This window comes from Glycine soja, chromosome 5, assembly GCF_004193775.1.
Source record: "Glycine soja cultivar W05 chromosome 5, ASM419377v2, whole genome shotgun sequence".
Taxonomy (NCBI): Eukaryota; Viridiplantae; Streptophyta; class Magnoliopsida; order Fabales; family Fabaceae; genus Glycine; species Glycine soja.
In genome coordinates, this window is record NC_041006.1 from 37296365 (window position 1) to 37312751 (window position 16387).

Sequence of the window (16387 nt, forward strand, 5' to 3'; positions counted from 1 at the left end):
ATAAGTAATTTTTCACAGTTTAATTTCATATTGAAAAATTAATTATGATTTCAAAATGTATTTTGATTTGAAGTAACTATGATTTTAAGTAGCTTTTTTGTAGCTTTTTCGTTAGATAAAAAATTTATACTGAATTTTTTACTTCTAATTTGATTTATAGTAAAAAAACCTAAACATTAATTACATCACTTTAATTTTTTTTTTCAAAATAAATCTTCCCAAAGCGTTCATTCAAACACATGAAATTACTTAAAATCAAGTTAATGAGTAGTGTTTCAACATGATTATGAAGAAATTAAATACATCCTTGTTTCTTGGATCACATTCACTGATCTTTAATCAAATACTTCTAACGTGTTTAAATCCACATCCATATAGCTTAAATATGGATCACATAAGCAACTTGTAATTGCTTTTGTGTATCTCTATGTAAAAATTTGATTAAACGCGAATGACAAATGCTAATACAAACTCGTATTTTGTACCAGCCAGAACATAGAATCTCTATGTTGTAATAATATTAATTCCAATAAACATTTGTATGATAATTCTTTCTTTGCAAGTTGCAACCGTTGTTTCTCTTGGCTCATAAAGTAGAAAGCACAACCAATAGAAATTGATTAAGTTGATAAAGATTAAACTTATATTCCACAAAAATATAAATATAAATTTCACTATCAATATAAAATTTTATTGATGAACCATATGTAAATACTCAGTCACCCTTAAGACATATTTTGATGAGAGTAACTGTATTCAACTCTATCCGCCTAAACTTTCAATTATAAAAAAACAAGTAGAAAGAACATCAATTTCTCCGGCATCTATTCCCTATCCGTAATTTTGTCGTCACAGGGACCGCAACATTTTTATGTCATGTCAGAGACTCAGTGGCTGTAGCTGAAAAGGAGCTTTCATGTTTAAAATGCTCTCTTTTTTGTTCTAACAGTTCAACACGATACAATCAAGAGCATGCTACTAATATGCAACAAGGACCCCCCAGTACCCCACAGATCGAGTGGCCAAGCAGTAGAGTACACTATAAATTATTAAACGGGAAACTAATTTTTTATCATTGAAATTGAAATTAAAATTATTAAATCATATGTTTAAGCGTAATCTTATCTCACATTCTCTCTTCTTATGTCCCTTTGTCATATGACTTTTGGGATAAGATTTTTATATTAATACAATTTCCCTAAAATAATACTATAAGCTATTATTTCTGGTCGAGAGCATCCCGCACAGCAAAACAACATTCACGTGCACATTATCATTTTCCTTTGAATCTTTGATGATATTATTGATCTTTCTTCTCCCATCTGCGTTATTATGCTTTTGCCTTTATCAAGTGCGTGCTACACATTCTGCCAGCTGTCCATTTCCAGAGTCACTTAAGTTATCAAAACAAGACAACTACTTGGTGTTGCAGGTCAAAGAAACATTCGGGGTGGAGGATGATGCTACCTAGGACCTTCTTTGCTTTCTTACTCTTTGCACTGAGTTGCTTCAGATGGCTGGAATACGCAGAATCCAAACTACCCAAACTACCCCAAGAGGAGGGTAAGAATCCGTTATTCATTCCAGTGTCACAGCATCTTGTGTTGGAATCCTGAACAAATTAAAGTGTCAGAAGGGTACACAAAAAGCTTGTGTGCTGCTTTTGCTTGCATCATGCATCTTGGTTTATTCAACACTGTTCTCTTTTGTGTTGCTAGTAACACACATCTCAAATATGGTGAATAAATGTTGCTGTTGCAGCAATGATTGCGGTCTGATGCGCCAAAAACCTTGACTTTCTTCAATATTTGGTAGTATAAGTTTGTCCCATGTTATTAAAAATGTCTTTTTGCCGTACGTCAAATGACAGAAACTGTTCCAATTATAAATTAATTTGACCATATGAACAGTCGCTTGACTTTAATTCACCCTGCTCATCTTAATCAAGAAATAACATAATGGAACTAAAAACGTCTTCTTACTGGTGCACTGGTATGATAAGTTTTCCTCAATTTTGAAGTGTTTTTTCTTTCTTTATTCTATTGATCTGTTTTGAAGAATTCCATCCAGTTGCTTGTTCCTAATAGTTATATTCGTGGTAAGGCAAGTATTAAAGCATATTAAGTCCGGAGTAAAAGGAATTTGCTCCTTCAGTTTAATGCCAACTTGGAAAGAGTTATGAATATTTTGTATCCTTTCTACATTAGATTCTGCACAGGGGTTAGAGGAAGGGAATAGGTGGGGCGATTTTGTTTAGTCTGTAGTGATTTTTGGGATCAACCTCGACTGGTTTGCTCTGCGAAAGACTCCGATACCTTTGCATTCCATGAATACTCTTTTGTCTATGTAACAATGCCATCAAATGTTCTTGAAATTTGAATTATGGCCTAACTCAATCCCATAAGTCAACTCAGAGTGATTTGATAAGCCATATAACAATTACAACTACTAGGATAAATTGTGATACAATCTTAAAATTTAAATTTGATCCTAATTCAACTTGAAAAGTTAACTTTTGAAGTGAAAGTGAAACTATGAAAGTTGCTCCTAATTTATATATATTATTTTAGTCATATCACTTTTCAATGTGGATCTCCAGCAAGTGTGTAAGAACTAAGAAGTAAGAAGCAACAGTGATAGAAATAAACAGTTGATGTCCAAAATTTCACGGAGTAACTGAAGTTTTCACAGAAAGAATTCATTTGAGAAATCAATTTTGATGGTTTTAATTCTGGGCCGGTATTATTTGTTCTAAACGGTGTCTCATTCCTTGTAGGAAACTTACAGTACTGTTTGCCTTTTGGAGTATAAATATCCAATCGATCCTTGTATACAATTGATAATCGACAAAATATTTTATGTTCAATTGACAGGAGCTGCTCATGTCAACCTCTTTGGTTAATTTGCACCATTATTGTAGTTGGTGGCTAGCTACTAACAAGCAACAACACTTAATCACTCACTGAAATGTTTTTACTCCTCCATGGTCAATATCAAGTTAAATAGTGAATCTAGTGTCAGTCCCCCTAATTTTATATGGAGATACCTTATATCAAGCTTTATTAAGTTCTAACATCTAACTTTATTTGTTATTGTTTCCTTTTCTTATACTGTACAACTTAATTGTTATATCATAATTATAGTGTCATTTTTTTTCAGTTGATGCTCTTAAAGAAATCACTAGCACGATGGGTGCAACCTATTGGGAGTTTGATAGCGATTCTTGTCATAGTAAAATGCTGAGATTAACACCAGAGCCACCTAAAGGATCTCAAAGCAGCATTGATTGTGATTGCACTTCTGAAAATAACACCTGTCATGTAGTTGGGATGTAAAAATCTCCTTATCTTATCCTGAATGCTTTGAACTTTGAAGTAGTTTATGCTTCGCTATATTTTCTGATATAGCTAGATTTTAATATATTTAATCTATAGTTTCCTTATAGTCGTATGTATGAGAAATTCATTGTGGACTTTAAATTCTGAAACACTATTATTGAATCTTAATACTGCTTGTCTGAGCCTATTTATTTATTCTTAAACAATTTTTCCATGTTTTAGTACCTTCAAACGGCTCAACCTTCCTGGCATGCTTCCACCTTATTTGGCTAAGCTTCCTAACCTCACACAAGTGTAAGAACTATGAACACCTTAAAAATCTGTTGTTTAACGTTAAAACTAAGAATTTTTTTTTTCTCAACTAATTTTGTTCCCATTTTGGTGGAACTTGTCACCTTGCCAATTGAAATGAAATTTGCTTTGATTGTAGTGATTTTGCTTTGAACTACCTAAGTGGTACGATTCCAAAGGAGTGGGGTTCAACAAAACTAACTAATATGTAAGTTCTTATCAATTAATTGAAAGTTTTCATCTAGTTACTTGCCTTTTGTATTAAATACGGTTGCTATACTGTGCAGCTCTCTATTTGTTAATCGTATATTTGGGGAAATTCCTAAGGAGTTGGGAAGTATTACCACTCTAACATACCTGTAAGTTTATTAATAAACTTTTCTTATTTTTTTATTTTCTGATGATTTATGACTTTATGTTGATTGAAGTTAAATAGTGAAACTTCAGGCTCATTTTCTTGTGCCATTATATGATTCTGGAAGTTTCAAGCAATATTTTAGCCATGTATTGTGATTATTTACCAGTACCTAGTTATAATTAATGACATAGTGCATTTATCTTACTTTTTTCACTTTTATTTCTCTGACCTAAAATCAGGAATCTCGAAGCAAATCAATTTTCTGGTGTTGTTCCCCACGAACTTGGAAGTCTCTCTAACCTGAAGACTTTGTAAGACAATGAATTTCTATTTATTTTCCAACATTCAGTAGTATTACTGTCAGAATAAATTTGAAAGATTAAACACTCCTTATCTGATTGTTTTTACATGCAACATTATCTTTGCAGGATTTTATCATCCAATAAATTATCTGGGAAGTTACCGGTGACATTTGCTAAGTTGCAGAATTTGACAGATTTGTAAGTTCCGATTAACTGTTTCACTTAGAAAGTAAATACTTACACTTTCCCTGATAAATATCATTTCATGGTGCACTGCAGCAGGATAAGTGATAACAGTTTCAACGGAGAAATACCTAGCTTCATACAGAATTGGAAATCACTTGAAAGATTGTGAGATAATTGCAATTCATTTTTTTTATTCTTGTTTTCAACAATACTTCAAATGCACTCTAAATTTTCACAATAGATAAAGCCTTCATTATGGTTATTAAGATGGATATTCTCATTATAATGCACATCATTGAAGAGATATGCTTGCAAGTGGAATGGAGGGCCGTATCCCATCAAATATATCTCTTTTGAGTAATTTAAATCAGTTGTAAGTAAAATGCTTACTAATATTTTTGTTTGTTTAACTAATGTTTTCTCTTGTTTGTCTTGTTACATCTATATTTAGCTCATGGGGGAAAATTTGATACAGGAAGATTAGTGACATAAATAGTCCAAGTCAGGATTTTCCTATGTTAAGAAACATGACAGGAATGACAATATTGTATGTTGAGTTCTGTGTGTTAAAAAATAGTTGGCATATGTTCTCTGCTATTGTTTAATTTAAAGTAATTCAGGATTTTCAATGTAGAGTTTTGAGAAATTGTCATATTACTGGGGAGCTTCCTAGTTACTTCTGGAGCATGAAGAATTTGAATATGTTGTAAGTAGAAATTTTGAATTTTTTGTGTCAGTTTTCTGATCTTTTCAATTCTTTTATTATCGAAGCAAACACAAATATCATATTTCTAGAAAACAACACATGTATGATTGATTCTATTCCCCTATAAAACACATATTTAATATGTTACTGCTCCTAACTGTTAACAGAATGAATTGGTAAAATGAATTCATCGATTGTATTCATCAATTGGATAAGTATATATATAAGTCATTTGACAGTTATGCTAACAGCTGTACTTGAAACTAACTAACAGTTGTACTAATCATATTAACAACAAATTATAGTGAATTAAATATATTAACACTAACTTCCTGCCCTAAACTGTCAGCCGCATCACAGTTACTATTGAAAATATTCTAATAATAAATAATTGCTAATGATAGTATTATTACATATTTTGATAATTAGTGCCCCTACTTTCTACCAATAACTGTCATAACTGCCCCTAACTTCCAGTTCCCATCAGCATTCCTTCGTTTTTTACATATCCAACGAAACATGCAGTTTTATTAGTTCAAGTTTGTGAAAGACATATGATAGGAGATGGAAAATTTTGTCCACGAACAAGGGGACTAAATGTTCATAAGAAATTTTGAGGAAAATCTAAATTTATGTGTAAGGTAATATCAGAACTTTGGTTAATTGCGTTAAGTTGAGCATTAATTTGGAAGTAAAAGTTGGTTTCATGTATGCTAGGGTAGATATATAGCACGGCAACATGCTAATTTCATTGATGAATGTACATAAAAATTAAACGCTAATGCATAAGAAAAAAAATTAGTTGTATATTCACATAATTCTAGTTCGGAATTCAAACTTTTTAACCCTGAAAATTTATACTATTTCTTGAACATTTGAAGGGACGTCAGTTTCAATAAGTTGGTTGGGGAAATACCAGTCATCGATGTACCTGTGGGGCATCTGAGATTTCTGTAAGCAAGCTTCTCTAAATTTTAAAATATGCTGCATTAAACTATAAGTAGAATAAGTAATTTATCTTCTTTCTCCCAACAATCATAAAAGAGATGAAACTCATCTAATAAAAACCAATGCACCGGCAAGAATATCAGCAAGTGTGGAGTGAAGGAGGTATTATTTTAATATTTACCCTCAAGTTGAGTTTGTGTTTAGAAAGAACCATGTAAGCAGACACATACAAAAAGTGTTCCCTTTTATTGCCTGAGTTAAAATGTTGTAATAGTAAACCCTTTTCCATTGTTTTTTTTTTTTTTTTGTTTCCAGCTTCCTAACTGGCAACATGCTAAGTGGTAATCTACCTGAGTCACTCTTGAAGGATGGAAGCAGTCTGTATGTTTCTTACTCAGTCAATTCAACTTTAATATTGCAAAAAGTATATTTTATTGTTCCAATGCAAGTGTATTATGAGCTGCTGATATTCTTGCAATCAGTAGGATGAGGGAGCTAGCAATTTAAATTTTAAGCTCACTTATATATCTTTCTGCTTCTCTGTATAGGAATTCTTAAATTTGTTTTGTGAGAAAATTATTTTTATTAGGTTACAAATTTTTCTTGTTTATAGATTTTTTTATTCCTCTGCAACACACTATGTACCAAAGTTTTCTAGCCAATGAATCTGTTATAAGTCTTCTGGTTCAACTGCAGTAAAATAGCATCTTGGATAGATTCTGCATGAACTGAAGAATATGATTGTGTATATGGTGGTACAATTAAAAACATTTGACTGTTGATAATATACTTTTTTTTTTCTGATATTTGCATGCAGTGACCTTTCTTACAACAATTTTACGTGGCAAGGACCAGATCAACCTGCTTGTAGAGATTACCTGTCAGAATGCAAAGTCTTTCGCAATAATTATTCCTGTGCCTTTGTTACTTATACGCCTTAATTCTTGCACTTTCTACATACTTTTTCTAGTTTTGGGAAATAAACATAGTGTATGTGTGTGCTTGCATGTATGCACAGTAGTGTTTTGGAATGTGTGTTTTTTCTGTTTTATTATAGGAAAGTGGCATAAAAATGATGTATAAATAGCAATGTTTTTCATGTTATTGTAAAGCTAATGATTGTTTCACCTTGTCTAACTTGGCAGAAATTTAAACTTAAACTTGTTCCGGAGCTTCTCAGGGACCAAATTGTAAGAAACTATCTTTTTCTGTTGTTTTAAGCATTTGAGTGAACTAATTTGGTACCACTGTCGATGTCGATTCTTGACAGACGGGGGCTTCTTCCATGTTCAAAGATCTCCAATTGTCCTGCATGTAAGTATATATACTTATTCTATATTTGGGCCCTTTTGCTACTTTATCAAGTCTCAGAATTTACATGACAATTTCTTTTGCATACTAACATGCGTTATAAGGTCCCCTTTCCTTTAAAAAGGAATGATCAATTTGAAGTTTGATGCATTTCAGCTTTGAAAGTTATAGAGCACCCTTGCACATCTGCTACAGCGTATATGCATGTATATATCCACATCACAAATAATTGAACATACATATAGATGGATAAAATGGTAGGTGTTGATGCTTGGTATGCATGTATGATGTATCTATCCATGTGCATATAATATTCGTTTTTCTTTTTTTCCTTTTGATTTCAATTTTTTTTCCTGTTTTAAGTTAATTGCTTAATCTTATTTTTTTTATATATATTATTCTGCATCCAATCCGGATTTTGTCAAGCACATATAGTTTGATGACTTTTTGAGTTATAAATTCTATAATTTTTTTTGTTCCTGGATTTGTTATTTTCACAAGATACACACGGCTGAACGTGAAAAGTAGGAAATATAAAATTGGATAAATTTATCACTGAATTAATTCTGACAGCTTAAATTCATTCAAGAAGCCTAGAAGAGCTCAACTTTAATTGAAAGTGTATATAACTGTATTATTTTATTGGCATATAGTGTACTGATTGTCATTATTATATCTTAACTTTCAACTGGTTTGAGATTTGAACAACCAAAAAAGAAATAGTACACCGTGATCATCCTAGAATGTAATTTTTTTTCATTATGGTTGATGCACAATTGTTCTGTGATATTTTTTTCCTAACTTCATTTTTCTATTATTGCAGATTCACACTGTTTTCATGTTAATTGTGGTGGAAAGAATGTAAAGGTGATGGAAAATGATGAAAATATTCAATATGTAGGAGATGATGGTGCGTTAGGTAGTAGTGCTGCTAAATATTTCATTGATTATGAAAATCACTGGGGATTTAGCAGCACTGGAGATTTCTTGGATGATGGTGATTACCTAAATTCACGTTACATTAGGTCTTTGCCGTCTTCAAATTTGCCTGAACTATATAAAACGGCTCGTGTTGCTCCAATTTCACTTACTTATTTTCGCTATTGCATGGAAAATGGGAAATATACTGTAAAACTCCACTTTGCAGAAATACAATTTTCAAACGATAACACATACAGTAGTCTTGGGAGGCGCTTATTTGATATTTATGTTCAGGTATTGCTCAAAATATTGGAATTGTGTTTTGCTGGCCACATCAGGATTTAATAAGATTGCTCTGTTTCAGGGAGCATTATTTAGGAAGGATTTTAATATTGAAGGTGAAACGCATGTTGCTCAAAAACCGTATATACTGTCCTTATATAATGTCAATGTAACAGACAATATTCTGGAGATTCAATTCTACTGGGCTGGCAAGGGGACTACAAGGATTCCTGTTAGTGGAGTTTATGGTCCCCTCATATCAGCTTTCTCTATTGTTTCTGGTGAGTTGCATGATGATTCAGCTTGTGTATTGTAATTTTAATATGGATGACTTTTTGTTAGATATTGGATTATAAGATAGCATCTCAACTGCAGGTCATTTTACGTATTTCAGTTCCTCTAAGGGATATTTTAGTGTATGTAATATAAAAACAGGCTACTAGGTTAGTTATGACAGGACATCTTTCCTCAGTTTTTCTTGTATAACTCTATTAGTATTTGTAAAAAAGTTCCAATTTGAAAATTCTTAGCTCCTCACTAACAATGATTAGCATGGGTTGAGTACTTTGAGTCTGAGCCAAACTTAGATGGAGGTAGTCCAACCACAGCTACTCTTCTATACTGTTTTGTGTTCTCAACTTATCTGGGACTAATTACTGTTTTTATATTTGTATGCTCAAGAGTTCAGTAAAATGACACCCTTACCTGCAACATTAGCAATTGTATCAACTCATTATCTAGTCTCATTAGCTTGTGCGAACTTTCAGAGTCAGTTAGATGTAGCAAACCTAGAGCTTTGTAAAATTTGTTAATGATTTCTTGGGCACTTTATTTTCAACAATTATAGATAGTAACCTTCAACTTCACGATGGTGCTATATTTTATCTGGTAATCTTTATTGTTTAAACAAGTTTATATATGCATAATGAAAAAAGGCATTGCAGTAAGACAGCTCTCTTATTCTCCACAACCATCCTTTATTCATATAGATGGATAATGAGCTTGTTTGTTTAATTTTTCCATTTCACTGGTATGAGAAATAAGCATAATTGTCCTGCCCTTGCTATATGGAAGAATTTATGGGATATTTTTTATACGAATAACATTCAAAGGGAACGAAATGGAGTTGTGATATCTTAAATTGTTGGAACTCTAGAATTTTTCTTACACGCTACAATTTGTTCATTGTATTATTGAATGGGACTTGGAAAGTAAACATGCTTCCCTATCCATTGGGCAAGCCAATTATGAATTTCTCTATATTCGGCATTAGAACTAAGCTTCTTAATATTTGAAAGTTGTAGTTCTAATTTAAATATTTTGGCACCATTTTCTTGAGATAATTAGATCTCATGATTTTTTTTTCTTTTCCAGATTCTAAACCTTGTACAGACCAAAAAAATGTAAGGCATAAGATAATCGTTGGAGTTGGATTTGGAGTTACAGCTCTATGCCTTGTCATTATCATAGTTGGAATCTTTTGGTGGAAGGGCTACTTCAAAGGAATAATTAGGAAAATAAAAGGTAAATACTATCATGTTTTTACCATTCTGAAATTAGTTCACTTGATTTGCTTCTTAAAGATTTCCAAGTTCAAACTTCCCAAAAAGTCAATCACTTGACTTAGCGTCTTGGAACTGTGAAGTTAGCTAGGTGCTACAAGACGTGGTCAGGTAAGATTGAATATAGTGCCCATAATGATAGACCTCCTTAGGGATTCACTATGGCCAAAGTGGGTATGAAGGTTAAGATAATAGGTCAAAAGCAAAAAACTTGCCTTAATTTTTTACTATGGCCTCCAAGGCATCCAAGAATGTGCATTTAGAAAAGTATTCATTCTTGGATCCAATAGCCTTTGAGGATTGGAGATAACGATTTATCTCTTATGTGGGTGGTGTTTTATGCGTATGAATTATTTGCATCCACTTATTGCCTTTTATGGTGACAAGCATTTCTATGCAGTTTGACACATAACAAGCATTTGTACTTTCCTCAAATACTCTTAAATAATGCAGATACGTTTAACTTACTACGTAAAATGAAATTGGTTGTTCCTCTGGAACACTTATTTTACGGCTGACATATTGAACAGATACTGAAAGACGAGATTGTTTAACGGGGACATTTACGTTAAAACAAATTAGAGATGCCACTGAGGATTTCAGTCCTGATAACAAGATTGGAGAAGGTGGTTTTGGTCCTGTCTACAAGGTATTAGAGTGAACGCCCTTTTTTCTTCCAAGCATAAAAATTGATGTTCCTCTCTAACATTTAGAATTCTAAACAATTGTTGGATTGCAGGGTCAATTATCTGATGGTACATTGGTAGCAGTCAAGCAACTCTCATCAAGGTCACGGCAGGGAAACGGTGAATTTTTGAATGAGATAGGCATGATATCTTGTTTGCAACACCCTAATCTTGTGAAACTTCATGGATTTTGCATTGAAGGGGATCAATTGATATTGGTGTATGAGTACATGGAAAATAATAGCCTGGCTCATGCTTTATTCAGTGAGTTTCTACCCAGGAGTGCAAACTATTATGTTTGTCTTTTGCCTTGTCATTTATTATATGTTTTGTAAGATAAGGTGCCAAGTGTTCATTATGAGAAATCACTAGGAGATCTGATTAATCTGAGGAAGTTTGTTTCCCACCCTTTTCCATTTTTCAGGATATAAAATAAGGAATGAATGAATGCTACAGCTAGTTGTTTTTCCTTCCCCTTTTTTCTAGACAAATTAATTCAATTATTACCCTGTGCTTAGATTTTTATACTGTTAAACTTTTCCTTTTTCCCATTTCTATCACTTTAGCAGCAAGGCCAGAGAATTTTGCAACCGTGATTCATATTAATTCAACCATAATTTCTTTTTGCATCTTATAGGCTCAAAAGATCAACTTAAACTTGATTGGGCAACAAGGCTTAGGATCTGTATTGGCATAGCAAAAGGTCTTGCATTTCTACACGAAGAATCAAGACTCAAGATTGTTCATCGAGACATCAAAGCTACTAATGTGTTACTGGATGGGAATTTAAACCCTAAAATATCTGACTTTGGGCTGGCTAGGCTTGATGAAGAGAAAACCCATGTCACCACCCGAATCGCTGGGACAATGTTAGTTATCTCTCCCTTGATGATAAATACTCAATAAAAGTTTTATTGATCATGAATTGTAATCTGTTAATTTTGTTTTGCAGAGGATATATGGCACCAGAATATGCATTATGGGGTTACTTGTCTTACAAGGCTGATGTTTACAGTTATGGGGTTGTGGTCTTCGAAGTTGTTAGTGGGAAGAACTACAAGAATTTTATGCCAAGTGATAATTGTGTTTGCCTTTTAGACAAGGTATTCTACTATGCTTCAATCCCTGATACATTTTTGACATTATGAATCCCTTTTGTTTTGGTAGTTATCCAATGCAAATATCCATATTTTCACCATTCTAAAGAAAGATAACAAAATTCCCATTGCAGGCATTTCATCTGCAGCGTGCAGAAAATTTAATAGAGATGGTTGATGAAAGGTTGCGATCAGAGGTAAACCCAACTGAAGCTATAACTTTGATGAAAGTAGCTCTCCTGTGCACCTCTGTATCACCTTCACATAGGCCTACAATGTCTGAGGTTGTAAACATGCTTGAAGGGAGAATCAGCATTCCAAATGCTATCCAACAACCAACTGATTTTAGTGAAGATTTAAGGTTTAAAGCCATGAGGGACATTCATCAACAAAGGGAAAATCACAGTTTGAGTACAAGCTAAACAAACAAGTCAACAGAAGTCCTTACACTTAGCTCTCCCTAAACATTTGGCAATGACCATATTGCAACATGAGATATCCTTAGAGCATAGCTGAGAATATATTTACATCTAGATCCGTGTAAATTTATAATTGCTCTTGAAGGGTACTTTTTTTTTAACCTTGGTATTTCATTTTGAGAAATTATTGTATGGTTTGGTGTAATCCTAGTTAATCTTCATATGACACAATCTCATGTTTCCAATTTATGAAAACAAAAATTGGCGTGTCATGTGAAGATTTCTTGAACTAAAATGATCACGGACCATATACTAATTTCTCATTTAAGAGGGACATATGAACTCCTTTTGTACATACGCACCCTTGAACTTGGGTGTTATAGCAAATATCATTTTTGAATATTAGGTTAATGCGTGTCTTATTAATCTTTGGGTGACTGAAAACCTGTTTGTTATATCAACTTAAGAACGTACGGCACATTGCGTTTCTCCTTTTTGTCAGCTGTGTACTTTTTTTCTCTTTTGGTTTAAGATTGTTTATGAAAGTATTTTATGAAAGTATGTTTGTGTTGCATCTTCTTCCTAAAATGATCACGGACCATATACGCACCCTTGATTCTAATCCATTATAAAGGTGCTGCAAACTTGTGTATAATCAGGTATTTAGGAAGAAGATGCAACACAAACATACTTTCATAAAATACTTTCATAAACAATCTTAAACCAAACATACTTTCATAAAATATAACTAAAAGACAACTTAAACTACTAACGGTTCGCTCGGGATAATATAGAGAATAGGTAACATTCACGAACACCTTCAATGGGTTGCAATTCGGTCAATTATGTGAGCAACAGTTTCCTTGCTCTCCCTTAGGACTTTGAGACTCCTCTGCAGCTTTTCACGCTTCCCAGAAATTGAAGGTGACTCCTCCAACAACCTCTCTAACCCACCACTACTAGGGGATAACAGATCCTGAACAATCTCCTTCTCCAAATCCTCGTTAACAAGATTGTTAATACTAAGCATAAGATGTAAGGCAATTGTGTCAATCAATCGTCTCTGCACTATCTTCCAGTACGAAATCATCCTAACCTTCAAATCAAATGCTTGAGCAAGCACAGACGATGGGTATTGCCTCAAATGACCAACTTCAATGTTGCCCACACCTTCAAGATTCACATGTGATGGATTATCCTCATTGTTCAAAACATCATTCAGAAAAGCATCTTGCTGAGATATTAACTTGTTGTATTCCTTCACAAACTCAGGATTACAAGTGTAATCAGTATGCATCTCCATTTGGATGGCCTCTCTTACATGTTTTGTGGAACTTATCTTCTTCTTAGAAATAAGAACCTCACTTGCACGCCTGGTAGACATCAAAAGCTGGTAGTAGTTTTCAGAGTGACGCGTGATAACTGAAATCAGCACATTTTCCAGATAGTTCCACACATTTTCAACAAAACCTATAGGCTTGTTGGCAATCCCATTCACCTTCCCTTGCAATATAGAAAGAAAAGCAGTGCGAGGCATGAAATTTGGAAGACCAATCCACTTTGCCTCCTCCAGCACCTTTATCTCTTGCATAAGAAAATTCTTGCTTGCATCACTTTCAGCACAAGTGTAAAGATCATTTGTGAAGGAATCAAGCATCTCCACCAACCGGGCAGTACAATGCATGTTTTTGTCTTCCATATACTCATCAAATTCTCCTCTAAGAAGAATTCTTCTAAGAGATTCCTTAGTCAATCCGATAATATGCATAAAAGCTGTCATGGCATCAGCTACTGAAGCCAAGTTTGTTGGCAACTTTTCCAACTCAGACAAATTGTTAGCTAGCTTCTCATTGATCTTTTTAACTATTTCTGGCAAAGTTTTAGATATGCTGATTGCCTGAATCTGAACCAGTTTCTGTGCTAAAACTGGAACACCCACCATAGACTTGTCTATTTTGGAAAGAAGTGGATGGGACTCAAACAGCATCTGTTCTTCCACTCTAGCATCCTCATAAGACTCATCACCAATGCGGTTTCTCACACAAACATAACCAAGACCTATGTTCACATCATCAGCAGTAACTTTTTCTAACAAGCCCTCAGGAGACTTGTCTGCCTTTGTGACCACAGCCAGTGTCCTGAGGCCAGTTTTGTCAACACTCTGAGACATTCTAATAGACTCACATGTAGTGAAATCAACACTAGCAGAAAGAACATTCAAGATAATACTTTCTTCTGGCTTAATGTACTCCATGATCATGTCTTTAATCTGGTCATAAATGTTCTCAGGTTGACCATGAACTGGAACCCGAGTTATACCAGGAAGATCAACCATTGTGAGATCAGGAACACCATTCTTCTTCACCAGCAAAGTCAAAGGGTTGTTGGAAATCCCTTTACCATGGCCTGCAAGCTCTTCTGTGGCAGCATTTATGGCATGAGAAACGTTTGCTTCATCAGTGGAGACGATTTTTCCATTGAACTCCAACATAAGCTCTGGGGTTGGAAAAGGGTGGTTTTGGAGCCTCATGACCAAGGGCACCCTAGTGCAAATGCCTTGGCCACGTGGCAAGTTGATACCAGCAAGAGATTCAAGAACACTTGATTTCCCAGAAGATTGATCACCAACAACAACAATGGAAGGAAGCTGAATTCCCTCCTTTGAAATGTTAAGGCGCCTGAGATTTTCCATAGCATCAAGAACTGGACGTATCCTCTCATTATAAGAGGACACAATTGGTGCAACAATAGCAAGAGGCTGAGGCTGTTCTTCAGATGGGTCAGTTTCACGTCGAGTAACAGATGATTCAACAATAGCCTTACTGATAATTCTCTTTCCTCCAGCCATTTTCAATCACAATCACAATGGTCAAATGTATGCTTATGCTTATGATGAGTGAGTGAGTAAAAAGCCTGAGCTTAAATGCATATTTATAGATTAAAAAAAACTAAGAGGAAAATGAAAGGAAAGGACAGTTGGTTTGGCATCTTGAAAGTTGAAAGCAAGCGTGAATTGAGCTTTTCATGGGAACTGCAGTTACAGAGCTGTTGGGGTCTTCCATGTTTAGGTAATTGAAAGGTTTCAAGTTAAATGCATGGTAGTAATTGAATTGCCGCAAATATTTACATTAATTAATTCAATTCAAGTAGTTGTAGTAAAACCAAACCTGAAGGGGAATATGTACTAAAAAAAAAAACTGAAGGGAATGTAGTTTAGGAAAAGGGACTATTAATTTTATAATTCATCTGAGGAAGCTGTAAAGTTTTACTTATAATTATGAGTAGTTATTACCAATGATAACATGCTTCGTAGTCTCTCACATACTATGGCATATGTATGGTCGTGACCTACCTGTGACTTGTGAGAAAATCTTTGGCTATTGCTTTTGTTGTCTTAAAATAAAATAAAAATTAATATATGGTGCTATTTAATTAGTATGGAAAATGGTGACAGGAAAAGGAAGGGATAAACAGAGAAAATACTAGTAGATGATAAACGATGCGATGGAAAATAAATAAGTTTTCATCATTGATTAAAAAAAATACTACTACTATTTAATAATAATATAAAGTTCTCTTAATATTTGGAATTTTAGAATTAAGAAAGAAAAATTAATTTGTTTCATTTTTATTTTTAAAGAATTTAAATTATTTAATATAAACTCTAATGAAATAAATTGTAGAGGTTTAGAGTAATTCTATTCTCTATAATTATGAAATTATGGGCCATTTATTTTTAGGAGAAGAATTTTTATTTTTATGACTTTTAGTTTTCGATTAAATCCTAGTAAAACTAAAAGTTTATAGTACTTTATTAGTTATCTAAAATCGTATTTTCCTTTACAAACAAAGGGGCAAAAAAACAAAACAACAAAAATACGATTCCATACAACTAAATCTTATTTTTGTTATTTTTTATGTTTCTTTTACCCTTAGTGTTTCTGTTAGATAAATGGAGATGAAAAAATAAAACACAATTT

The 16387-nt window shown here is 33.5% G+C and overlaps 2 protein-coding genes across 7 annotated transcripts; one reads left to right on the forward strand and one right to left on the reverse strand.

The window, feature by feature from the left end:
• The first annotated feature begins 1236 nt into the window (after positions 1–1236).
• On the forward strand, positions 1237–12904 carry LOC114412972 (probable LRR receptor-like serine/threonine-protein kinase RFK1). Of its 6 annotated transcripts, XM_028377097.1 has the most exons (25): positions 1239–1351; positions 1433–1563; positions 3160–3331; positions 3561–3632; positions 3769–3837; positions 3917–3988; positions 4227–4298; positions 4416–4487; positions 4569–4640; positions 4777–4848; positions 4951–5022; positions 5110–5181; positions 6063–6134; positions 6445–6510; positions 6947–7009; positions 7275–7319; positions 7400–7443; positions 8264–8655; positions 8726–8924; positions 10018–10167; positions 10736–10854; positions 10945–11155; positions 11529–11760; positions 11844–11994; positions 12123–12904. In XM_028377097.1, exons 2-25 carry the CDS (start codon positions 1458–1460, stop codon positions 12408–12410), a joined length of 2955 nt encoding a protein of 984 aa, XP_028232898.1. In that variant the 5' UTR covers positions 1239–1351; positions 1433–1457; the 3' UTR covers positions 12411–12904. The 6 variants fall into 6 exon arrangements, with proteins under 6 accessions (XP_028232897.1, XP_028232900.1, XP_028232901.1 ...); XM_028377096.1 differs by having other exon boundaries at positions 1237–1563; XM_028377101.1 differs by lacking the exon at positions 3160–3331.
• A 281-nt stretch (positions 12905–13185) lies between these two features.
• On the reverse strand, positions 13186–15255 carry LOC114411362 (dynamin-related protein 4C-like). The gene has a single exon (XM_028375065.1). It carries the CDS (start codon positions 15253–15255, stop codon positions 13228–13230), a length of 2028 nt encoding a protein of 675 aa, XP_028230866.1. The 3' UTR covers positions 13186–13227.
• Positions 15256–16387: the final 1132 nt, after the last annotated feature.